We start from the raw sequence: 26,711 nt of genomic DNA, 5'->3' as shown, positions 1-26,711 counted from the left end.
ACCTGTCCTCTCCAGTTTTCCATAAGCTCCACCATTCTCTGTTGCATTCCTGACACCCACTAATATTAACAGCCTACAGGTGTATAGCTGAGCTTTCCGCCTGTCCTCTTTTTAGAGCAGAAGAGTTGCGATAGACATTGTATACGTGTTGTATATGCTAAGTAGGGATGAGGAGCAGGCAGACAAGTACAGAGAACAGTTCCAGTGAAAAACATTGCTTAGTCAATTGTACTCTGTCAAAATTGAAATTCTGTAGAGCAAGTGTGTCGGTGTTACAGTGCATGTAATACTATTTTTTTTTTAATGCTTGTATCAACAGTCTGTATTTCGAACATCTCTATTGAAATGTCTCATCCATTATTTGCATACATTTATTTCTTGAAAACATTCATTATGGTTCAAGCATTGCTTATTACTTGCATTGTACCAGGTTCTTCTTTCTATTAACAGAAGACAAATGTGATTAAGACACTGTCCTTCCCTTAGGAGCTTACTGTGTAGTGAAAAGTGCAAATGTGAAAGTGTTACTCACTCAGTTGTGTCCGACTCTTTGCGACCCCATGGACTGTAGCCCACCAGGCTCCTCTGTCCGTGGAATTCTCCAGGCAAGAATACTGCAGTGGGTAGTCATTCCCTTCTCCATCTTCCTGACCCTGTAGTTGAACCTGGGTCTCCTGCATTGCAGGCGGATTTATTACTGTCTGAGCCACCAGGGAAGCCCCATTGTGTTAATGATTAAGACCAAAAGGAGTCCTGAAAATGATAAATCCAGAAATAGACTTCAAAGTGTAACACTTTTCCGTTTCTTTTTAACTCAATAGGAATTTATGTCACTCCAAATTCAGTTGCCATTATGGGTCTATGAAGTGGACTTTATTTAATGAACATAAATATTTTAATACTGGATAAAGTTTCATTTGAATGCTGCTTTTTATAAAGTGACTTTTATCTCTCAGGAAATCTTATTTTTAATTTTTACATAAATGACAAGAAACCACAAGTAAAGGCAGTTTTTCCCCCTCTATTTTTTAGATTTACTAATAAAGATAATTCATTTTGAACTGTGAAGGGAATATACCTTGTTGGGAAATTGTTTCAAAGTCCTGTTGAATGTTTAAAGATGTGCTGGCAGTTGGAGTTTCCATAATGTAATCTAAGCAGTCATTTCCTGGGAGGGTTCCAAACTTGCTGAGTCATTATTTAATATACCAGGTTAAAAAACAGATTCCTTGTCTAGAGAAGCAAGATGCATTGTCTCTATAAGTAGGTGTTCAGTGCATACAGTTTTAACTTTAGCAGTCATTTCACGTGAAACACTGTTAACATGTGGATGTTACAGACACTTCAGGAAACCACAGTCTTTAAAAACATTTTAATCTCTAGAATCTTTAATGTCTAATCTTGGCTTTAAAATTCAGCTTTCATCATTTTTCTGTTCTCATATTCTCTTCCATTCATGACTGTGATCCTTCTTAAACAAGGAGAATAAGAGAGATCTTTATACTTTTCATCATCTGTAATTTGCCAGATCAGATCATTGACATCAGTCCATACAAATACCATGTCATACAGTGATGTCAGCTCTCAGAAAAGTTTCACACCTGCAATTTGATCCAAACTCCTCCACTCAGGAAAAGAACAATACATAAGACTAATGGCTACTGTAAAAATGTAAATTTTTAGAAGCGCATCCTCTTCTTACATGTGCTTACCATAATTATAGAGAAGAGAATGTTATATCTGTTCAGAGTTTTGAGCCAGTCATTGCTCTACACATAATAATGAAGCAGAATGAAACAAAATGTTGCTGTTTGCTTCTTCCTTTCCAAAACATTTCAACTTTCCTCTCTATTCCCAGAGAGAAAAAAAAGAAAACACAACACTCATTCTGCAGATTGCCCAGGTTTACCAAATACACAGTGCCAGACTGGAACAGCAAGTAACAGTGGAGATTAATTTAAACACCATTTAGTTAAACTAGTAAACCTAGTAAAAACTTCACTAGTGTTGATAGGTAAGCAAGAATTTTCTCTACCATAAAGATCTTACTTTAAAAATGTAATGTACTTGTAATGATTAAGTATACAAATATACTTCCTGGGTGGCTCAGACAGTAAAGAATCTGCCTGTAATGCAGGAGTCCCAGGTTCGATCCCTGGGTCGAGAAGATCCCCAGAAGAAGGGAATGTCTACCCACTGCCATTTTCTTGCCTGTAGAATTCCATGGATGGAGGAGCCTGGTGGGCTACAGTCCATGGGGTTACAAAGAGTCAGACACTGTTAAGCAACTAGCACTTTCAGTTCACCTAATACAAATATGCAAGTACATAAAAAATATTAACATGAGTAAGTTAATGAAGAAATGCAATGATACCATATCTCTTTTCTTTGTATAATAATGCATAACATCCATGAACTGTGCTTAGTCACTCTGTCGTGTCTGACTCGTTGAGACCGCATGGACTGTAGCCCGCCAGGCTTCTCTGTCCATGGGCTTCTCCAGGTTAAGAATACTGGAGTGGGTTGCCATGCCCTCCTCCAGGAGATCTTCCCAACCCAGGGATCAAACCGAGGGCTTCTGCATTGCAGGCAGATTCTTCCATAAAAACTAGTTATTTAAATCAGCATTACCCTTTGAATTGTAAGTCTGCTTTCCTATTGTAATTATCTTAAAGTCCAAGCTAGTTTAATTCAGATCAATGAGATTTTTAAAACCATCCTCTATTTCTTTTAAAATTTCTAACTTCTGAATTTTTGCCTACTCTGTAGCTTGATGCTTCAAACAAAAAAATATGGTAATGTGGATTTTGGGCATATATACCTTCAAATAAAATTTCACATAAAAATAGAAATTACAACTAGTAACTTTCTTAAAATGGTAACTGAATGTGAATTATTAATCAAAATGTATCACTGATTCTGAAAATCCTTTGAAGCATTTTATTTGCTTTTATATTATTAGAAAGGATGATTGGCAGGATTCCAGAAATTATGGTTGTTAAACATTTATGTAACCAATGATATATAGGTAAATATTATAAATATAAATTTATATTACAGGTCAATGGCCTTATTTCATAGGATCTTATTTTTAATGTTTGTTTTACAATCTCTTATATATCAGTAAAGCTTTTTTTTCACAATTTGAAGAATGGATAAAAAGCATTTACAAAGTCATCAGATAGTAACCCAGTCTTCTTTTTTTGTCTTAGCTCTTAATTTTGCTGCATAACAGGGAAAAGCAGGTATAAATGTATATGTATAAACTCTCAGAAACATAGAATACGGTTCAGTCTCCAGTACATCAGTTACCGCATGCATGCACCCCATCTCATGATTTTAAAACTTCACTTTTTCATTTAGAAATAGAGGCCACATTGAAAATGACTGATTATATTTGGAACTGTAAGAAAAGGGAATCATGAGAATGGTTGTGTTGCCAGTTGATTTTAAGATGCTATAAATGACAAGAGGACCCTTTGATAATGTTGTTAAAATCTTACATTGCTATTGTATCTTAAATGCTAGTCTTCATTTTGACACTATAAATCTGCAGTTTATTGTTATTCAGTGCCAAGGACACATGTGGCTGTGTGAATCTCATCTTTGCCTGAATGTGTAGTACAGACTCGGCCACAAAATAACAGCCAATTTCTTTTCCCTAAAATCATGTAAGGTTTTAAAATTTCTTATGTAATCCTGCCTTGACAGTAATAAATGAAATGACTTCTCAGGAATAATTTGGTTCTTGTAGTTTGTGGTAGTGTTTATGTGAATGTTTCCATGTTGGGTGAGAAGAAAACATTCAGCTTTATCTGATTGCCTCTTGCTCATCTAAGTGAATTTGCTCCATGGAATACAGAATAATCCAACATCAAACTGGCTTTGTCTACACAGCTTAAAATTAAGTCTCTTAAGTTAAGAATAATAACTGAAAAGTAATTTGGTCAACTTTTCATATGATTTTCCAAATTGGAGAACATTGTAAGTCTGCTGAGAAAGTGTGACAACAGATCAGCTTTTATTTTGAGTGGTGAAACTTTCCAGCTGTGGAAAAATACCACTTCTCATTTTAGTGTACTTAAAACTGGCCCATTGGATTGTTAAAACGGGACCTAACCCAGTGAATTTATTTTCCAGTAAAATTAAATTCCATTGAAGGTATTTATTCAATATAGTTATGATTCTGATTTGGCAAACCTTAGACTCAGTTTTAAAAGCTCACGTGATGTCTCTGCAAGAGTTGAACCCTTCCAGAATAATTCTGCTTCATAGTTTTTTATGGAATTGAAGTTATAAATGTAACTGTAGACATAATATCCCTAAGTAGAATCCCATTTCAAATTTCTTTTTATTGCAGCTAGTGAATCTGAAAATCAAAATTTTCCCATATGATGCAGATAGACATTGAAAGGGATAGAAATTATATGTATATATGATTTGTTTCTCGTCTTTTCAGTAATTACCCAAAATAGAAATTAACTAAGGCAATGATACAAGGGCTCTAGAAGCAGACAAATGTAGATTCATGTTTTGACTGTACTATGTACTAGCATTTGACCCCAAAATTAGATACCTCAACTATAGATAACAAGGCCTGTCTTATAAGGTACCTAAAACAGTGATTATTCAGAGTTAATACTAAGTTAAGAGCTCAATAAATGAATTATATAATTATAATGACTATTAAAAAGTAATTCAGTTCTTTTATTCCAATGATGATTATTTCTGATGATTCCCAAGTATATTTCCATGATATCAAGAGATACCATGAAATTGTTCAAAAATACTGGAAACACAGTTCATTTTAATTCATTTATTTTTTTTTTAAATCTGTATACTGAGCTGATGACATAATTACAAAATGAGAAACAGGAGTGTGCTGAGGTATAATTATAACCAAAACATTAATATTTGTGAGTCTTACATAATCTAGTAGTCACTGTTTCTCAATTATATAAATGATAGTATAAGTTTAACTCTACTTTTATATAAAGAATAATTTTAAATTATATATATATATTTTTTTCTTGGAGAAAATCCAAGGAAACTATCGGCCCTTTTCAGATGGGACTGTATGGGACAGACTGGGGGGATTTGCTTTTCATTTATTATCCTCCTGAATTTCTTACATTTTATACATGTAACTCTTTAGTAAATGTCAGTGAAGTAGTATATGCTGTGAGATTTAGAACCATATTTTTGTTTGCTTTCAACTTTATATTTCTCCATTAAAACTAATGAAACTAAAAAGCTGAAAATTATTTTAAAGTCCCAGAAATCAGGTTCAAATATTCAGATCTCCAATTCTGTTTTCAGATGTAAAAGCAAAGTACTCAAGTAAGATAGTAAAGGGGAAATAAATTACATTAATAAATAGGAACATAGTTTTAGTTTATTCCTCTGATGTTCTTAACAATCAGTCCACTAAATACAATAGTAAAACAAAAAGCAACTTAAAAATACATAAATATATTATGCTGTGTCAAGGTCACTTGCATCTTACCATACCACTCTGGAAACATCACTACTACCTGAACAGCTGGATGTGTTTTATTGGGAAAATGATTTCTCTCTTTGTGTCAGTTTTACTACACTAGTACCTTGGCTCAGTAATAATGTGAACCCTTTTGTCAAAAAATTAAATCAAAATGAAAATAAAAATACATAAACATAGAAATCAGTCTTTTACAACTTATTGTCCTCTGTTGTCTTTCAAACATATAGCAAAAGTCACCATCTGAGTCCTTCATTGGTCGAGAGAAGAGGTCAAATTCCCAGTCGTACATTGGGCGACCCATCCAGCTCGACAAGATCTTGCTGTCCAAAGTTAAAGTGCCGCACACATTTGTCATCCACTCGTATACCCGGCCCACTGTGTGCCAGTATTGCAAGAAGCTTCTCAAGGGGCTCTTCAGGCAGGGCCTGCAGTGCAAAGGTAAGGATGACTTTGCCACCAGCCAGCACTTGATCCTCATCCATTTGAAATCATTGTTTTCCTCATCACTTTTCTTTCTAGGTGAATGCTTGGTTTTAATATTTTCTTCTAAAATCATTGTGATTACAACATCAGCACCAAATAAAACAGCCTTCAAGGCCTTCACCTCCTGATCCTCTGTCCACCTCCTCCTGACCGTTTCAGTGGAGCTAGCCCACTGAGATAATATGTGACGGATGGATGGCTATAAAAAGCTACCCACGGGGAGCAGTGAAGCCCGTGCTGGATCTTACCTAAGCCTCCTTCAGCCTCCCATTTGGACCAGGGAGCTCCTTAACCTCACTCGCCCTGGTTCTTGCACCTTACTGGACATGCTTATTCCAACATCTGTGATGGTGCAAGCTCTGTGTAGACCTAAGGGGCCTCATTAGATTTGTGTTAACTACAATACTGTCCCTGAAAGTGTGCTGGCTCTTACAATAGCAGTATGCTAATAATACTTTTCCAAGGCTGATAGTGAAGCGTCTAGAGAAAGGAGTGTGTTTTCTGATTCACTCACAGGTCAGTATAGATGAATGGCTCACCCTTCCTTCCCCCACTGCCTCAGTGGCCTTCACTGGCTCAACCCCACACTCCCCTAATGGCAGGGTTCTGTCATTTGTCCTCTGTTTCCTCCTCTGACCTGGAGGGACCAGCCGGAACTCACATGGTTAGCCTCATCTCAGGCAGGCTTCCTGACCACTCTTGTTCCTTTGGATGCTGATCCCAGGTTGATTCCTGTGAACATTCCCTCCTCCTCTCACCATGTACATATAGCTCTCCGCCTTGCTCCTCTGGCTCTGACCCTAGTCTCCCTTCTGATCATCATCTAACCTTTCCCCTGTGTCCATACTTGTGGTGGCTGATAATGGCTTTTAAAGGTGTCCTAGTACGAATCCCCAGAACCTGTAATGGTACCTTATGTAGAAAATGGGTCTCTGTGGATGTGATTAACTTAAGGCTTTTGAGATGGGAAGTTTAGCCTGGATTATCCAGGAGAGTTCGATGCAATCACAGCATCTTTACCAGACAGAGACAGGGATATTTGACACAGAGGAAGACAAGGTGACATGACCACAGACGCAAACATTAGAGTGATGTGCCCACAAGCCAAGGAATGCCAGCCACCGTCAGAATCCAGTCATCAGGACTCTCCCCTGGAGCTTCTGCAGGAAGATTTTGGATTTCTGTCTTCCAGACCCGTGTGAGAATAAATTTCTGTTGTTGTGAAAGTGAAAGTGTTAGTTGCTCACTTGTATCTGACTCTCTGCAACCCCATGGACTGTAGCCCACCAGGCTCCTTTGTCCGTGGAATTCTCCAGGCAAGAATACTGGAGTGGGTAGCTGTTCCCTTCTCCAGGGGATATTCCGGCCCCAGGGATCCAACCCGGGTCTCCTGCATTTGTTGTTTAAGCCACCAAAAATAAAATCATTGTGATTAGATTGCAGATTCAACTGTCATAAACGCTGTGCACCAAAAGTGCCCAACAACTGCCTTGGTGAAGTGACCATTAACGGAGGTAGGTAAAAGGTCAGCCTCCTCTCCCTCTTAGGGCATGTGTTGTATAGGACTTAGTGGGATTTTTTTTTTTACTTTTGTTTCCATTCAGATACTTGTGACCCAGTAAGTTACAGCCTCTGTCCTACTTTACTGTAGAAAAGTACCCATCATTGTGTTATGAGCCAGAGATTTTCTAGATTTTTACATGATGAACCACTTCATACTGAAAACATGGATATCCAGGATTTCTTCCCCAACTCTCTTATTTTCTATACCTATCCTAGTTCATTCAGAAATGTAGAAATTGTTGTAATGTCTGCAAGATATACCTATCGGTCTTTTCCTCCATCCTTTTTATTCCAAGCATTGAGACAGAAGTTAACTTTTATTCCCTGTTGGTCAAGGGAAGAATCACAGAAATTGACTGACCGGAGACAGTTACCTACTTTCTTCATCCATCCAGTTACTGTTTTCATTGTGTATGTGCTTGTTAACATGCATCTTTAATAATAATAATAAAAGGAAATTTAATTCAGCCAATTAAAAGCTCCATATCCTTTTCTATATTGAGGAATATTCTTTTGGGAAGACTTCAATTGCATGGATTAAGTTGGAAGGAATCCTAAGAAAAATGCTGTGTTCTAAAGGAACAGCTCTCATTTTCTTCCCTGGTAGAATTCCTTATGGATTCTGAACAAAACGTTTGACACAGAGTCCCCAACTGACTTTTCCCATAGATAGTAGACTGCATTAGACTTTCAGCCTGTTAGCAGATTGTTGATTCCTCTGAGAAGAAAACTGGTGGTAAAAGATCGGAGAAACTGGTTGAGTATTTCTGAGTTCCTGAAGAACAGTGATTATCTGTGTTCTCCACTTTCTTCTCTATAAGAAGAGAAAGCTCTCTAGGAAAACATTCCCATAGTAGTTTCTGGCTTTGCAGTGCTGCCAAAGATAAAAACTTGGCAGTCTTCCCAGTTTAAGTGGCATGTGGTATTGATTTTATTCAGGCCCAGGAAATGTCAACCTGTACTAGATAACTGGAAGCAAGGGGAAACAGTATAGCTTTTGTTATATTGATTAATTTGAAATTGCATTTTTCCATACAGTCTGAAAAATCTGGGAAAATGTGCATTTTCCAAACCTGGCACGCTGTTTAAACCATCAGCCTTAAATAGGCTCTAATCAGTCTATTTTCTAATTTTAAAGTAAGAACTTTATATTAGTAAGTAATTACATTAGCATCAACTGTATAATGGCAGGATTCAGTATTATTTCAAATATCAAATATTTGTTTGATAGTTATTTAAATGCTGCTGCTTATGTGACCAATTTAATATATTGAAATTCATGATTTTAACAGTTACTGGGATATCAGGAGTCAGTGACATTCTGTCTTCTTGCACGTGAAAGTTTCCCACATCCTCCCACATATTTCTTTTTCCCACCAGGGTGCTGTGCTACTGAAATAAGATTAGTTTCCTCTTCACTGGTATCACTTTGCTTCCTAGCGCTGTTTCTGTATCACCCTTGGCGTCCTTCCAAGGCTCCCCATGACGTATTTATGCTTCTAGGCTTAGGGGCCTAAAAAATGAGCATCTACTTGTAAAATTATATATTTATCCTCTCATAAATTCAGATACTTATGAGCTAAAGTTTAAAAGGAAAGTGAAAGAAGAATTATTCACATGACTATATTTTTAGGGCTTCCAATTGATTTGTTTTAGGGTTGCCTAACTTTCTCTTAAGTCTTGGCTCTAGGATACTAGCCTTATCTTCATGGGTGCAAAACAATTTTGTAGATTTGCTTAGCCCTGGGGCAGAGTCTGACATAGTCATGGAAGAAGGGAGCGATGACAATGACAGTGAAAGAAACAGTGGTCTCATGGATGAATTGGAAGAGGCAATGGTCCAGGATGCTGAGATGGTGATGGCCGAGTGCCAGAATGACAGTGGGGAAATGCAGGATCCAGACCCGGACCACGAGGACTCCAACAGAACCATCAGGTGAGGGTGCACTCCCAGGCTTGGTCAGACAGGCGAGCCCCAAGTGGTGTTTACTTCTTAAACCTCTTTGATATTTTAATCTATTATAGAGAAAACCTAAAGTTCTGTTTAGAGGCGTACCTGGTTTTATTATTTTATTGCACTCCACAGGTATTCCTTTTTTTTTTTTTTTAAACAAATTGTACCTCTGTGGCAACCTTGGGTAGGGCACGACTATCAGTACCATTTTCCCAGCAGCTTTTACTCACTTTGCATTTCTGTGTCACATTTTGGTAGTTCTCTCAATATTTCACACATGTTCACTATTATTATGTTTGTGAGGGTAATCTATGTTTAGTAAACTTTGAGGTTGCTATTGTAATTGTTTGGGGGCATGACAAACCAAGCCTGTATAAGACAGTAAGCTTAATCAATAAACGTTATGTGTTATGACATCTCTGCAAGCCAGCCATTTACCTGTCTCTCTCCATCTCCTCAGGCCTCCCTATTTCCTGAGACACAACAGTATTGAAATTAAGCTAGTTAATAACCCTGCAATTGCTTTTAAGTGTTCAAATGAAACATTCATGTGTCTCTCACTTTAAGTCAAAAGCTGGAAATAATTAAGCTTAGTGAGGAAGGCATGTTGAAAGCCGAGATGGGTCAGAAGCTCAGCCTCTTGAGGTAAACCATCAGCCAGGTTGTCGATGCGAAGTAAAAGTTCTTGATGGAATTAAAAGTGCTACTCCAGTAAACACATGAATGATAAGACAGCAAAACAGCACCTTGCTGATGGAAATAGTTTAACCTTGATAGAAGTTCAAGCCAACAGCAGCATTCCCTTACAGCAAAACCTAATCCAGATCAAGGTCCTAACTCTTTTCAAGTCTGTGAAGACTGAGCAGTGTGGAAGATGCAGAAGAAGAGTGTGAAGCTATTAAAGACTGGATAAGCCATTGCCATAGCATAAAAGTATGGAGTGAAGCATCAAGTGCTGATGTGCAAACTGCAGCAAGTTACCAAAAAATCGGGCTAAGTTAATGACGATAGCTACACATACATTTTCAATATAGACAAAACAGCCTTGTATTTGAAGCCAGTGTCATCTAAGACTTTCACAGCTAGAAGATGAAAGCTTCAAAGGACAGGCTGACTCTGAAGCTGGTAACTTTAAGTTGAAGCCAGTGCTCATTTACCATTCTGAAGAATCCTACAACCCTTAATGATTATACCAAATCCACTCTGCTTATGTTCTGTAAGTGGAACAACAAAGCCTGGATGACAGTGCATCTATTTAGAGCATAATTTACTGAATATTTTAAGTCCACTGTTGCAACTTACTGCTCAGGAAAAGAAAAAATTCCTTTCAAAACGCTGCTGCTCATTTACAATGCACCTGGTCACCCAAGACCTCTGCTGAAGATGGATGGTAAGATTCTTGTTGTTTTCATGCCTTCTGACACAGCATCTGTTCTATAGCCCATGGATCAAGGACTAATTTTAACTTTTATTATTTTTAGAGATACATTTTGTAATATTGCCATATAGATAGTGATTCTTCTGATAGATCTAGACAAAGTCAACTGAAAACCTGAAAAAGATTTACTCTTCAGATACCGTTAAGAATATTCATGATTAATGAGAAGAGGTCAGAATATCAACATTAACAGGAGTTTGGAAGAAGTTGTTTCCAAACCTCATGGATGAGTTTGAGTGGAGGAAGTAGCTGCTGATGTGATGCAAATAACATGAGAACTAGAATTAGAAATGGAGCCTGAAACTGACTGCGGTGTCATGATAAAGCTTTAAGAGTTGAGCAGAGGAAGTGGTTTCTTGAGATGGAATCTACTCCTGATGAAGATGCTGTGAAGACTGTTGAAATGACAGCAAAGGATTTAGAGTAATACTAGTACACCCATTTAATTTATAATGCAGTACAGAGTTTGAGTCCAGTTTTGAAAGAAGTTCTGTGGGTAAAATGCTATGAAACAGCATTGTGTGCTACAGGGAAATCATTTGTGAAAGTAAGCATCAATTGATGTGGCAGACTTTGCTGTTGTCCTGTTTTTGAAAATCGCCACAGTCACACCAGCTTTCAACAAACACCATCCTCATGGGTCAGCAGCCATCAACAATAAGGCAAGACTTTCCACCAGCAAAAAGACTACATCTTGCCCGAAGGCTGAGATGCTGGTTAGCAGTTTTTAGCAATAAGCTAATCTTTAATTAAAGAATATACATTGATTTTTTTTTTTTTTAGGCATAGTGCTATATAACACATTTAATAGACCACAGTATAGTGTAAACGTAACATATATACACTGGGAGACCAAAAAATTCATGTGACTTGCTTTTTTGCCATGTTAGGTTTATCTCTGTGGTCTGGAACCAAGCTGAAACATGTCCAGACTTTTCCTATAATTTGTTTATAAATGAGCTATGTACTGTAGAAGAAGCTCCTAAGTTTGGAGCTAAGCGATCGGGATTCCCTTGGAGAAGTGTAGCTTGCATCCTATCCTGGTATTGCCTCATTTTTTGACCCATTTTCTTTTGCATGTGAGGGTTACACATACTTGCAAACAGAAAATTTACTACTAAGTTAATATTTATTCAAAGCTTGTTGTGTGCAAATACATAGATCAGGGATCAACCTTAGCAGACACCATCTATTTTATAGTTGGCCTGCAATGTAGATAACGTAAGTTTGATCCCTGGGTGGAGAAGATCCCCTGGAGGAGGAAATGGCAACCCACTCCAGTATTCTTGCCTGGAGAATTCCATGGACAGTGGAACCTGGTGGGCCACAGTCCATGGGGTCAGTAAGAGTCAGACACAACTGAGCCACTGACACTTTATTTCAAGAATCACATTATGTCTGGACCTCACTGTTCTTTATTTTGTTTCAGAAGTGTGTGGAGTTTCATATTTGTGATTTGATTGTCTGTACTTTTGATTTGTAGATGATCCCCATTTTTTATACTAGTGGTCAGCATACTATAGCCAAATCAGTCTGTTGCCTGTTGTGTATAAAGTTTTATTGGAACATAGCCATGCCCATCCATAGCTATGGCTGTGGCTACTTTTACACTACAATGGCAGAGTTAAGTATTCTGCAGAGCCTGAAATGTGTGTTACCTGACTGTACAAAAATAGCTCCCAAACCTCTGATTTATAAAGTGTATTCAAACTTTTATGTCCATTTTATAAGCGCCATATTCATTGACACTTCATAACTAAAATTCATAACTAAAATTGTTTATGAGAGGAGACCAATAAAATAATTGGATTTTATTTCATTTAATAACATGAGAAATATTTTTCAAATACTGGAAAATGCCTGTGCCCCCACTTTCTTTTGAAGATGAACATTTCTTTAGTATCAAAATATTGGTGGCATGTAAGTGGTGGGTCAGTGGAGATACAGAGATAGAAAAGAAGGAGATGAAGGAGGGTCATAATTCCATGAGCAATAGTTGTTTAAAAGACAGTTTGAACAGCAGATTCTAATTTTTGTAAAATTATGTAGAGAGAGACTGAAATTCACATCAACATATTACATCTAAATGATTAATATTGTGGCTATAATATTTATTAAGCAAATGATCACTCACGTGTGACTCTGAACTGTGGCCTCCGTATACTGTGATAGTAATCTACCCAATGTTTACCCCAATACTGAGCACCGAGTGTTTAGTTCACCTGAAAACCTAGGTGCTTTCTGTTCTGCTCAGGGATTATTAAGGTGTACATATAAAGCACCTCTCACCCTTCAGAGCAATCCAGAGTCTGAACCATGGTACTCTGACAATGTGTGTATGTATGTGAACCGACTCTTTGCGACCCCATGGACTGTAGCCTACCAGGCTCCTCTGTCCATGGAATTTTCCAGGCAATAGTACTGGAGTGGATTGCCATTTCCTTCTCCAGGGGATCTTCCCGACCCAGGGATCGAACCCGGGTCTCCCACATTGTAGACAGACGCTTTACCGTCTGAGCCACCAGGGAAGAATACCTTTCACTAAAAATGGGGTTTGAAATTTTCTTTTGCCTTTCACTTTGAAATAGCTGAAATAAGGCTTTAAGCAGGAAAAGAAGATCTGTATCTCAAAACATTTCTTTCTTAAACTATTTTGACTTCTCCAGTCCATCAACAAGCAACAACATCCCACTCATGAGAGTAGTACAGTCTGTGAAACACACGAAGAGGAAAAGCAGCACCGTGATGAAGGAGGGATGGATGGTCCACTACACCAGCAAGGATCCGCTGGTAAGATCCACACCAAGCTCTTGGCTTGCCTTGTGAGCTTTAACTAGAGGAGCTTCTGGTGCTCTGTCAAGACTGTGGGATATCTGGGTTAGCAGGAACAAACCCTAGGGCAGGCAGGGTACAGGATCAGGGGAGAACATTCACAGTCTCTGAGGGTTCCATGCAGTTGAGTAAACAACTGAGTTAGAAAAGAGTCGACAGCAATCTCAGGGAAACAGAGTCCTTTCCCTGTATTACTTGAGATGATTCCCAAACAACTTGAGTGTCTACCAGCTTTTTATAGCAGCCGTGAAAACTTTCAGAATGCTCATCTGTGATTCAAAAAAATTTTTGAGCCCTGCATTTTAGGGAGAAAAAAAATAACTGTTACATACTTCTTAAATCCTTAAGTGTTCACTTAAAAATTGACCTATTCAGAAACATAGTAATCTTATATTAGATAAAAGACAGCACATTTAAAATTTTTATTATACTCTGAGTTTCTCACTACTTCTTATTTTCCTGATAGTTGATGCATGAGGTTGTGCATGTATTGATGTATGTTTCAATTAGTAATAAGCTGCTTTCTCAGCTATTGGTAATGTTTTACTTATCACCTCCTAGCCGTAGAATTCCTATCATTTCTTTAGGTAAATTGACACCTGTAACCTAACAGCTGTGTCTATAATCTCAACCTTCTCTTCCAGAGAGAGCTTAATGTAGGACTCAACTGAATTTCATCCAGTCTTTCCTAGATGTGGTAAAATATTTGAAGCATATTTAGTATATTTGACTGGTGTAAGATAGGTTGTAGAAGAGACCAAGAATAGTATTAGGACATTTTAGTCTGAAAAGGAGAAATACATGCATTCATACAGATACACAAGGACCTGATCACCAAATCATGGATGTTTAGATCTGCAATAAGCTTAAGAGAAAGTCAAGCTATTGATGCATTCCTCTAATGTGAGGTTGATCCCATGGAGTCAGCCTTGCCATCCTGCTCAACATTCTTTAGTTCTACTGTGCCATCTCTAATGGAAGCCAGAAGGCCTGGCTGGATCAGCATGGCATGCCTTATGTTCTAAAACAATAGAATATAAATATTATATCTCCCATGAAGCCCTTTTATTACAGCTATTAATCCACCTCTGGCTCTTCAAGCCATCAAATAAATTTTAAAATGGTGTTTTCTATTTATTCTACTTGGACTAAGTGCCAGGCACTGCTCTGGGTGCTAATACATCATCTCTTTTAATATTTATAACTCTCAAATGTAGGTGCAGAAACTCACTACACATTTGCTGGATAGACACCTTCTAGAGTCTTGAAATTGTTAGTCTTCCTCTTCCAAAGGCCGCATACTTTCCCCCATCAAATCTTATGCCCCAGTGGGAAAATGTTTTGATTTTCTCTGTCTTGGATTTTTTCTTTTTTTTAAGTTTTTAAAAGATACTGTATCAAACTTCTGTTTCAGCGGAAGCGGCACTATTGGAGATTGGATAGCAAATGTATTACCCTCTTTCAGAATGACACAGGAAGCAGATACTACAAGGTAAGGGTGACCCTTTCCTTGACTGAGGTCACATGCCCCCTCTTGCTTGCTTATGGGAATGTAGAGTATCAGAAATACAAAATTACACCCAACAAATGTGACTCTTCTGAAGCTTGCTCCAAGAGATACTTTTTTGTTCTCTGTAGTTTTTAGATTTGGAGAAAATCAGGTTGTGATCTGATTAGTCATCTGTGAATTTCAAATTTCACTGTGGAATGCTTCTGGCCCCATGGGATGGTGGGGGAGTAGGTCGGGGAGAAGAAGCTTAACTGTCTGTTTTAGCAGGGATATGTGTTTTAACTAGCAAGTTCAGGGTCACAGAAGATTAGTGAAAAGTAAATTCCTGAAGTCTGTTCTAGCCAACTTTCTTTGTTTTGTTTTGCACTGGTAGTCCTGCAAATATGTCACCAGGGGTGAAGAAACATTGTATGATTCCTCCCTATATTGCCAATATCATAAGGAGCACTTTCTGCTAGAAAAATAATTTGGCAGCTGTTTTCATTCTGTCTCTCTACATGAAATAATACAGATGTCACATAACATATCACCCATTGAAACATGGTTCCAAAAGAAATTTAGAGTGAAAAAGTATATATTTGCTCCATCAAGAATAATGAAGGCTCAGTGATAGTAGGTGTTGTTCTCCATGGCCCCTTTACACAGACCTGACAGAAAAAGGAAACCTCATTAACTTTTAAGTTAAACATTTGTTTTAAAAGTTATTATTTCTTCTCCATCCTAAAGGACAATATGGTGATTAATTTTTTAAATATCAAAACTGTCTTAAAGGCAACTGCTTTTAAAACCACTCTCTGTGGTATTCCTCACTAAAATTGTTCATGTGGCCTTATTATTATATTAACATCTATCAAGTCAAATTACATGACTTATTTTCAGTGCTTTAAAGAATAGTTGAAATTTAAAAACAGCTGTGCATACCCAAATGCATTTCAAAAGGGTTGTGATTTTCCCTCACAGTTATTAAAATTATCATTTATAGTCTAAGACTTAGATTTTGATGCAGGTTCAAAATTATTCATATTTATTCTTATTGCATGAATATACTAAAAAGCCACTTAAACTTTTCTGGCAAAAGGAGATGATAATTTTATTTTTGTGTTTTTCTTAGTTATATTCTGTATCTTATAAAACTGTTTTATAGAAATGCTAGCTGATTGTAATGTCATTTCTTACATGTCCCTGACATGAGTTTTATTTGGAAGTTTTATCCTTTTGATAAACTCCATTTAGTACATACTTTTTTCCACAGGAAATACCTTTATCAGAAATTTTATCTCTGGAACCAGCAAAACCATCAGCTTTAATTCCTAGTGGGGCCAACCCTCACTGTTTTGAGATCACTACAGCAAACATCGTGTATTATGTGGGAGAAAATGTGGTCAACCCCTCCAGCCCACCACCAAACAGCAGCGTCCTCACCAGTGGCGTTGGTGCTGATGTGGCCAGGATGTGGGAGGTGGCCATCCAGCATGCCCTCATGCCCGTCATACCCAAGGGGTCCTCTGTGGGTTCTGGAACCAACGTGCACAGTGAGTCTGCTGGTTTTCTGTCTGTCTTTAGAACAGGTGAAGAGAACCCCTTTAGGGATGTTTAGTTTGTTGGAAGACCCTAATATTTGGAAAAATCGATGGCAGGAGGAGAGGCGGGTGACAGAGGGTAATATGGTTGGATAGCATCACCAACTCAATGGACATGTGTTTGAGAAAACTCTAGGAGATAGTAAAGGACAAGGAAGCCTGGTATACTACAGTCCATGGGTTCACAAAGAGTTGGACATGACTTAGTGACTGAACAAACAAAAAGGGGGGGGGTCTCCAAATAAAAGCTTCTACAGATAAGGTGTTTTATTTTATATTAAAAATTTGAACAGATGCATGTCAACCCAATATATCTAATAATAGCGGAAACTTGGGCTATTGGTGATTAAAGAAGTAATCTCTTTGGTGATAAAAGAAGAAGTAATCGTGTCAGCTCGAGCTTGACTGGAATGCCAGTTTTGCCATCTGCAAATCTGAGTTAAGTCCTTCCAAACCACCGAATGTGCTACTCTCTGCAGGAGGCTTAGTGTTCAGAGTACTTGCTGCTGCTGCTGCTGCTGCTGCTGCTGCTGCTGCTAAGTCGCTTCAGTCGTGTCCAACTCTGTGCAACCCTGTAGATGGCAGGCACCAGGTTCCCCTGTCCCTGGGATTCTCCAGGCAAGAACACTGGAGTGGGTTGCTATTGCCTTCTCCAGTGCACGAAAGTGAAAAGTGAAAGTGAAGTCGTTCAGTCGTGTCTGACTGTTAGCAACCCCATGGACTCTTCTGGCCATGGGATTCTCCAGGCAAGCGTACTGGAGTGGGGTGCCGGTGCCTTCTCTGTGCTCAGAGTACTTGGAAACTCTTAAATCATTTTTTCCCAGGTAGATCTCTCTGTTCATTGTAGCATGAGATAAATTGTACCAGAATTCAATCGAGATCAAAAATGGAGGATGCATTTTTGAAAGATATGTTAGAGGAGTATCTGTATACAGATGTAACTTGACAGTCTCACAGTGGCTATTAATAATGAAGCCTATGGCAAAGAACCCTCTGTTTTCACATAAAAGTGATCTGATGATCTGTGATAGATTTAATTTGTCACAACTTTTTAGTTGATCTCTATAACCAGTGTACACATTGCATGCATGCATGCTAAGTAGCTTCAGTCATGTTCAACTCTGTGCCACCCTATGGACTGTATAGCCTGCCAGGCTCCTCCATCCATGGGATTCACCAGGCGGCTTCTTTACCACTGGCACCACCTGGGAAGCTCAGTACATATTAATAGGATATATATGCCTATTGGAGTGCTAACCATTTTATGTGAGATCTCTATTTTTAAAATAACCCCAGTAGGTGGATGTTAATGTTTTGCCTGCTTTATGGGTAAGGGAATCAGACCCTAGTGGCATTAAGCTGCTTCTGCTTGTACCAGAGTTAAGAAATGGCAAACCAGAATTTGAACCCAAATCTTTATGACTTCCAACTCTAAACTGACAAAATACTATTATTTTTCAAAGCAAAGTACAGAGTAAATCTGTAACTGTAAAAGCAAACAAATATTCTAATAGGCATTTTCTTAGAAGAATATAATTGCTATGATTTAAAAATATCCCTGCAGCTTGATTAATAAACATGTGTTTACCTATTTTGCGATTACCTCTCTTACTTCTTTTGTGTATTTTTTAATGTGTATTTCTAGGAGATATTTCTGTGAGTATTTCAGTTTCAAACTGCCAGATTCAAGAAAATGTGGTGAGTATGTACCTACTAATATAAAACTTGGTACTATGATCTTTTATTGGAAAATAAGAGCATCATAAAATACATTTTTATTGATCTGACATTTTAATTTTTTAGTATTTTCTAGAAAATAAAATAGGGTCCCTTTGGATGTTTTTCCTCTATAAAATTTTAGAAACATTACATTGTATCAATTCTTTAGTGATTTTCTATAATCTGTTCTGTAGTGTGGAGAGCTGGATAACTATTTTTCATTTCAGGTAAGCAATTGTAATGCAGTGCCTGATTTTTTATATATTTGACCCATCTTGATACTGGAATTTTAAATGGTTGATGTTATGTAATACCAGATAAAATAGATAAATTATTTGAATTTCATGAGTAGCTTAAACGTGCCCTTATTCTCTTTCCTTGATTGCAACCTAGGAGTGCTATCATATGACAAGGAGTTGCAAATACACTTACAATCACTTGTACTTATCAAGGAGGCCTGATAAAACTGCATAAATGAGATTTTATGGGTCCACATTCTAGCACCCTAGTCAACTGTACCACCTAATTCCATCAGCTCAGTTTTTGAAAATTCTGTGTAGATCATATACATATTATGAAGTAATTTACACTCTGTCATATGTTTGCTTTTTTTTTATTATACTTTGTGACTGTGGCTAGAAGCCCAAAAGTAACGAGGCCTTTCCTACCTCATCCTGTGACTCAGATTTTCCCTCAATTTTGACTGCTATGCCTGTGACCAAAAGGAAAATATCTGTAGCCTTACACTAATCTAAGTTTACTTTTCAAAAAGTAAACTCTGTGAAACTTAATTTATCACCAGCATAACTTTGCAACCTTTACTAAATTGGCATAAAATAAACTGAAAACCAATATGATTGAGAGAATTAGGAAAAGTTCATAACAAAAATTAGTTGTATTCTTATTCTGTCAGTCACAAGATAAAGACCTCTTTTTCTATTAGTCAAAAGATAAAGATTTCTGTTGCTCTTAGCCAGAGAAGACTTTGAGAAATATTTATCTACCTATGAATCTCTTGTGAAATTCTAGATTCCTTTGTGGTTCTTCCACCTACAAATTCTAGATGGCCATTGAGCTATCAGAAAAAAATGAAGTCGTACTTGGACTCAGACTACTAGAGTGGTATTAATTTCTTTTCTTGTCTTCAGACAACCTTGAACTCTGAACCATAGATACTCTGAAGGGATCAGAGGATAGAAAGACTTGTAGTTTTTTTCTGGAGGAGGGACAAAGGAAAAGGATAGGAATATATAGAATATGCAGAGGGTAAGATGTGAGGTAAAGGGACTTTTGGTTTTGAAAGGACAACGATAAAAGGGTGGAGGATAGGCAGAAAATTCCATGGTATGTCATAGCAATACTAAAAGTGAAAATGTATTGCATTATACTCTGATGATTGTCATCATCAAATCACAGGTTGTAAACACAGTCATTTAAAACAGAATGCTTTACTTAGCAATTATTACTTCAAAGAGGAAAGAGTAGACGCTTGGAAACTTGTAACCTCTGTGAGTGGAAAAAGTGAAACAGTCTGGTCACCTTATAAATGAAAAATTTCATTATCTGTTTGTTGTGTCTCTGGCTCATTCACAGTGATTGAGCCCCTTTTCCTTCCAGTTTAAAATCATCTGATGTAGATGATTGAATAAGAAGCAGCCTTACCATTTTAGCCATAAAGAATGAAATGGGTTGGAATCAGAACTCAAAGAGACGTGATTGGGAATCATGATTATTTAATGTGAAATTTCTAAATAACCATCTCAATAAGCAAATCTGTTTCTAATACTGGCATTACATATGTTTTTGACATTATATATATATAAATGACATTATATAGTTTTAAGTCTTTTTTTTCTCCCTAATGAAACCTATTTACTTGAACACTGAAAAATTTCTGCTGGTTAAGAGCAGAATAGTTTTCAAACATTACAACATTCAATTGAAGGGTGAGTTTTTAATATTATCATTATATTGTAGGTTTCATCTGACATTTAAATTGTTTATGTTTAAATTCATCAAGTATTAATGATATATTTAATAAAATTATAGAATTTGTTAGGACTGATACGTTGTTTCACTTCATGTTTTTTTTTCCTCTGGACTTGTACCTGTAGGACATCAGCACAGTTTATCAGATTTTTCCTGATGAAGTACTGGGTTCTGGACAGTTTGGAATTGTGTATGGAGGTATGTTGATTCACCAGTTATTTTTATAGTTTCGGCTACTTGTGTTAAGAAAATTAGTATCTCCAAGAAGAATATAAAAACCTATATGTAGATGTGTTTTAGATGTTTTGTCTTCTGTGACTTACCTGTTTTAGAAATTTCTCTTGAGGTTATTACTAACTGGAAAATTAAAACATGTCTGTTTTGAAAGAGAAATTTTTCTACTCCTAAAAAACTTCTTTTGCTTAAATATTGATAAACTCTATACACAATAACGGTTAAATATTGGTTTATACAGGCAAAATATTAAGAAACAAGGAAACTGTAATTTGGAAACATTCTTTTTCCTCTTAGCATATTTTGTCAGAATGCTATAGAAATCCATTCATGTAACTAGGCAAAAACTAGTCTATTCTGACGTCTTTATTAGATGTTAGAATCTAACATCTTCTATTCTAACATCTTTAGCAATATTATGTATTTTGTTAAGGTTTGCATTTTTTACATGTATGAAGTAAAATATTAAATGTTTACATTTTTCTTATTCTCAGGTTATTTGGTGAATTTAGTTAAAGCTTCTGTCTTAGATTGTAGTCAGTTCAATCACATTTTTCAAATCCTTAAACAAGATATCAGTTTTTTTACCTGCCCTGTAAAATGGCCTCATAACTTTCAATTACTTAATATAATCAGTAACAGATTATCTTTTTTGTGAGATGGGGTGCTCTGAAATAATCACAATGTTTGACTCTATTACTTATCATAGTATAATGTTATGCTTTTTTATTTAAAAACTTAATTAAGTTCTATTCTGTTTTACAAAGTAATTTTGATTCTTATAAAATGTACAAATCATTTTTTTGGACAGAAAGTCTGTCATTGAGTCAGCAACCATTGTATTTTCCGTCAAGGCCTAACAGTGTGATTGGGGAGACTAAGTATAACACAAGGAATTGTTCTGCAGTGTACTAATTGCGTGCATGCAAAAAAGGACAATCGTGGTGCATAGAGCGTGATGCTGTGCTTAGTTGCTCAGTCATGTCCAACTCCTTGAGACCCCATGGACTGTAGCCCAGCAGACTCCTCTGTCCATGGGAGTTCTCCAGACAAGAATACTGGAGTGGGTAGCCAATCCCTTCTCCAGGGCATCTTCCTGACCCAGGAGTTGAACCAGGGTCTCCTGCATTGCAGGTGGATTCTTTACCAACTGAGCTACCAGGGAAGCCCGTGAAGTGTGGTAAATATACATAACTGAATATAGTGTGGGGGTGAAATGGCTAAGAAATGAGATTAGAGAAACCAGCATGCGCCAGATAGTTTGTAACATCCAACAGTGAAGGAGTGGGTTTAGAAGGTGGCCTCCACAAGGAAGACTAAAAAGTTATACCTGGACACGTACGGATGAAGCAGATGAGAACAGTCAGAGAAGACAGGTCAAGTGCCATAGAGACAGAAACATGGAGACGAAAAATGCCACAGTCTTGCAGACAGCAGTTGCAGTAAAAGTCTGAGTTTGAACAGAGGTTGCAGCCAGTGAAAGTAAAGAACATGAAGACAAGACAATAGTTTTGTCAGTTGTGAAGGGAAGCATTCTCGAAGGAGTTGGAAGGAATAGTGAAAGTGGTTTCAGGGAGAAGCGGCACTAGAATTACCCCAAATGCAAAAATAATAGAATTTTGAATTAGTTTATATGTGGCCAAAAATAGTGAGTAATTAGTTTCACTCTCAAATTCAATTAGTATTACTTTATTCGTATCTTCTATAATCAAGTAGTGTAGAAGTGAACAGCTTGAGGGGACCCTTTGATTCCCTAGGTTTATTGTGAGAATTAAATTGGATAGGATGTATGTAAAGGGCCTGTCAGATGTTGACGATGGTGATAATGATGATGAGAACATGTTTTTTGAGTGTGTATAGTTATCTGGGCACTCTGTGTACTGCACATATCTCGTGACATCTAATTCTCACAACAGTGCTTACCATTGAAGATGAGGAACTCAGAAAGCTTTAGTGGTTTGCTCAAGACCATGACACTATTAGTGCCAAGATTTTTATTCTTTCTGTTACAGCATACATTAGTTTATCAGGACTTCATCCTTTCTTAAGGAGAGTACTTTTGCCAGTGGTATGAATATTTTCCATATTAAGTAGCTCAATATCCTGTTTCTAAAACATATGTTTTGTAAGAAATATCAGATTGTTCATATGAATAGCTTTTAATGTCCTAATTCTTTTGTGTTTTGAATTTGGCTAAGTTTATAGTGTATATTTGATCTATAATAATGGAGCTAAGCAATGAAATCTTGATGGGCAAAAGTCAGTGCTCACCAGAAATGTTAATTTTTTCAGTAAACCATTTTTATAATTCTAAAATGTCCTTATAAATTCTGGTATTCTTCAACAGAGATTATATTTAATAAGATTATGCTATTATTTCTTTTTTATTTTAAAGGAAAACATCGTAAAACAGGAAGAGATGTAGCTATTAAGATCATTGACAAGTTAAGGTTTCCAACAAAACAAGAAAGCCAGCTTCGTAATGAGGTTGCAATTCTTCAGGTACTTTTTGTTTTTTATATGGGGTCTATAATATATCCCATTAACTTCTGCAAAACAAAGGAAAGTTACCCATTATCTGTGGCATAGATATTTAGGAATATGTTTAAATAAATGAAACGGCAGATCAAGCACTGCCTGGGTGGTATCCTCCCTGAGACTAGGCAGCAGCTTTTCCTTTCTATGTGCTTAATTCTAGGTTTTAGTGTGTTATTAATTCTCATTAAATGAATACTGTTCAGCATTTGCCCATAGTGGACATGCTGTGACCATTTTGTTTTACGTTATCAATGACCTTGCCTTCATAAACATTCCTCCTTTATGCTGTGATAATTATCTGAATTGAGTATATGTCAGTATGTAGCTGTCAGCATATCAAGTAAAAGAGTAATACATGCCTGAGAATCAGATGATCTTGATCTTATCAATGTCCTCTTTGTGTCTCACTGTAAGCCTTTTATTTAATATTGAGACTATTCCTTAACTCTTCTCGTTTTTTATGGCAGTTCCTTTTTAAAGCCAGAATTTGCTAATGAAAAGTATTATGTGATATACATAATTTTTTAAATTATTAAAACTTTTTATGCAGATCAAAAGGAAATAAAGCAGTTGTTTATTTACTAAATGTGGCCAACCTAGCTGTCCAGTCTGGACAGTTTAAATCCTTGATAAATGCCCATTTTTATATAACTTCCATAGTTATCTACATGCAAGCTGATCATAATTTCTGATTTATAGTTTTATTAAATAATTTTCATCTGAGCATTGCTAGCAAAACAAAACAGACTGAATTTCTTCATTTATTGTTTCATATAAGTGGCATTTATTGAATTTATACAATAAAAAAGTTGAAAAAGATATGATTTTCTGCCCTAAAGGATCTCATGTGTACAGACAACCGAAATAATTGTTGCTGTATATTAAAAAATGACATAGACTTTTCTGAGACTCATATGTTCTAAAGATGGTGTTTTCGTGCTTTTGGATAAACTTTCGTGCTTCTGTAACACAAAGAACTACCACAGTGTTCTCTGCCTTCTTGGAAGAAGATAACCACAGATCTTAAGCTGACAATTCACGCATAGTTTGGTGCTTGCTACTCAGATTCTTTTGCAAAAAATTCTTGACAACATTGAGTTGTCACATCTGATAACTTAGTGGCACCTTTCCATACTTGGACCCCCCTCTTCCGGTCTCCACTCTCACCTGATGTCCTGAAGGCCGACTCCTTTGCAGCCTTGCCACAGTTGGCATAAGGATAAGACATTTCTCTTTCTTTACAGGACGTAAGAGGAGTTTCAATTGACATGGTTGTGCCTTTCTACTTTTTATTGGAGCTGCAGAGGATCATCTAATTCTCTCTGTATAGCCCTTTAATTGGCTTTCCTGAGCATGACAACACATTATCAGCTGCTGACTCTGTAGTAAGGTAGAAAAATAAAATACACCATAAACTGATTCCATCTCCTTTGCAAAAGAGTAGCTGCAATCAGCAACTCAGATGCAGTAAACATGCATTTGGCAAAAATGTCACCATAATGTGGCTTTCGGTAAAGAATTTGGTTAGGTTGAAAGTCAGATTTTGTCCCTTGAGCATACAAAGAGTTTGAACAGTTCACATATTGTGGCCTGAAATCTCAAAAATCCTCATCAGTTATCATTCATCCCCATTGTCCCCAATTGTTCTTCATTTCCGTCATCAAACTCATATTTATTGAGTACATATCATGAGCTAATCTCTGTTCTTGGCTCAGTGCATACAGTGGGGACAAAGACACTCAAGTCCTTCCTGTCATGAGTCTTTAAATTGTATTTAAATTGTCTGTAAATTGTATTTTCAGGTTTCCTTTTAGTCTGATGTTTACAACATACTTAAATGTTGAATTTTTAATTACAAAACCTGTACAAGGAGTCTTATTAAAGCTTGGTTTATGTATATGAGGTTTGAGAGTTCATACTTTACCAAAAGTTGACATTTGTTTCAAACTTGTTCACCAGAAATTAGTCTGATCTGTATTCTCTTTTTCCATAGCACTTACCATATTCTAGCCTATTACAGAATTTTACTTATTATATTTGCTGTGGATTTCTTTCCCCATCCCCAGTCACAATCCCTGCTCTGGAATATATATGTCTCAGAAGGGCAGATGCTGCTATTTGCTAACAGTATCAAATAACTGATATATATCCCAAAATATATACTGATGTATCCCAAATACCAAAGATTGTTCCTGACAAACATTAGATGTTTAGCAAATATTTGTTGGATGAATGCTTGTTGAATTAAAACTGTACAGAGAAAAAAAAAAACTGTACAGAGACATCATCCTGTCACATAAGAAGTCATAGTATCCAACCAGGAAGCAAATGTCTGGACTCTGTTTGCTATTAATGGTTAATTGGTTAGTTAAGAAGGACTGTTTGTTCTTTGAAAGCCCTCATTGCCCTGGTTTATATTTCTTATAAAAATAAGTAATTCATTTTTTAAACCTGAAAAGAAAATACGGTAATAAGTAGAGAGACGAGGGGAGGATTCTGAGTCACTAATTGATAGGTTCAGAAAAAGTACCGTGATTGAAATCAGCTGAATGGTGCAGAAGGTTTTCTTTTTCTAATCTTGAGGAGCAGAATCCTCTCCCTCCGGATATAAAAGTGATACGCAGAAGCATTTGGTATCCTCTGCCAGTGGTCTCATGCTTATGAAAGCTAGTTTCCTCATTTATGCTTAAACCTGGAGTCTTGACTATTTCTGCCCCATCCTGTTCTTCCTTCTGAGATTGTCCGGAGAGGACCAAGTGGGCTGGAAATGGCTGATGGGAGAACATTCTCCTCACGTAGTTCTGTTAGTTTTGTTGTTGTTGAACTCTGATTTGTTTCTGTTTCTGTTTTTTGTTTGTTTGTTTGTTTGTTTTTTAATAAAAAACCTTCTTAGCTTGTAGAGGACTTCAAAGTTGTAAAAATGAATGTGTGAAAAAGTAGGCTTCTCCTTTCTCTTTCTCGTTCATCTTCTTTACTGGGCGAAGGCTTCCGAGAGGCTGATTTAGTCATTAGAAAGCTATACTCTTTAGATATCTTTGAACAGTTGAAAAATTAAGGCAAGTGTGAATGTTTTGGCCTAGTTATCCCTGATTTACATCATTTCAAATAGCTGTTTTCATTATCTCTAAATGCTTTGTAATTATTATTATATTTCAGAAGGATGATAAATAAATGTAGATGTTAAACTTCATTCAAAAACTCCCAAGAGATTTTATTTATAGTATGATTTTGTAAGTTGTATCTTGATTTTTAAAAAAGGTAAATCTGAAATTTTTGTGTTTTTTTCTATTAATGTTAACAAAATAGGGATAAAAAGATAGTTTATGATTATTGGGGATATTACAGAAAACTGACTTTCGTAAGAAGATGCA

The 26,711-nt window shown here is 36.7% G+C and overlaps 1 protein-coding gene across 3 annotated transcripts in view; it reads left to right on the top strand.

The window, feature by feature from the left end:
• Window positions 1–26,711, top strand: part of PRKD1 (protein kinase D1) — a 360,252-nt gene that overhangs the window by 296,572 nt on the left and 36,969 nt on the right. For all 3 annotated transcript variants that reach the window (XM_069559447.1, XM_069559446.1, XM_069559448.1), the window contains 9 exons: window positions 5,728–5,938; window positions 7,420–7,497; window positions 9,278–9,482; window positions 13,605–13,728; window positions 15,185–15,262; window positions 16,533–16,812; window positions 18,506–18,558; window positions 20,694–20,766; window positions 23,198–23,304. In XM_069559447.1, coding sequence (XP_069415548.1) covers window positions 5,728–5,938; window positions 7,420–7,497; window positions 9,278–9,482; window positions 13,605–13,728; window positions 15,185–15,262; window positions 16,533–16,812; window positions 18,506–18,558; window positions 20,694–20,766; window positions 23,198–23,304 — 1,209 coding nt within the window. The remainder of the gene's footprint in view (window positions 1–5,727; window positions 5,939–7,419; window positions 7,498–9,277; window positions 9,483–13,604; window positions 13,729–15,184; window positions 15,263–16,532; window positions 16,813–18,505; window positions 18,559–20,693; window positions 20,767–23,197; window positions 23,305–26,711) is intronic.

Source organism: Ovis canadensis, chromosome 18 (assembly GCF_042477335.2).
Source record: "Ovis canadensis isolate MfBH-ARS-UI-01 breed Bighorn chromosome 18, ARS-UI_OviCan_v2, whole genome shotgun sequence".
Lineage (NCBI taxonomy): Eukaryota > Metazoa > Chordata > Mammalia > Artiodactyla > Bovidae > Ovis > Ovis canadensis.
This window is presented reverse-complemented; position numbering and strand designations above follow the sequence as displayed.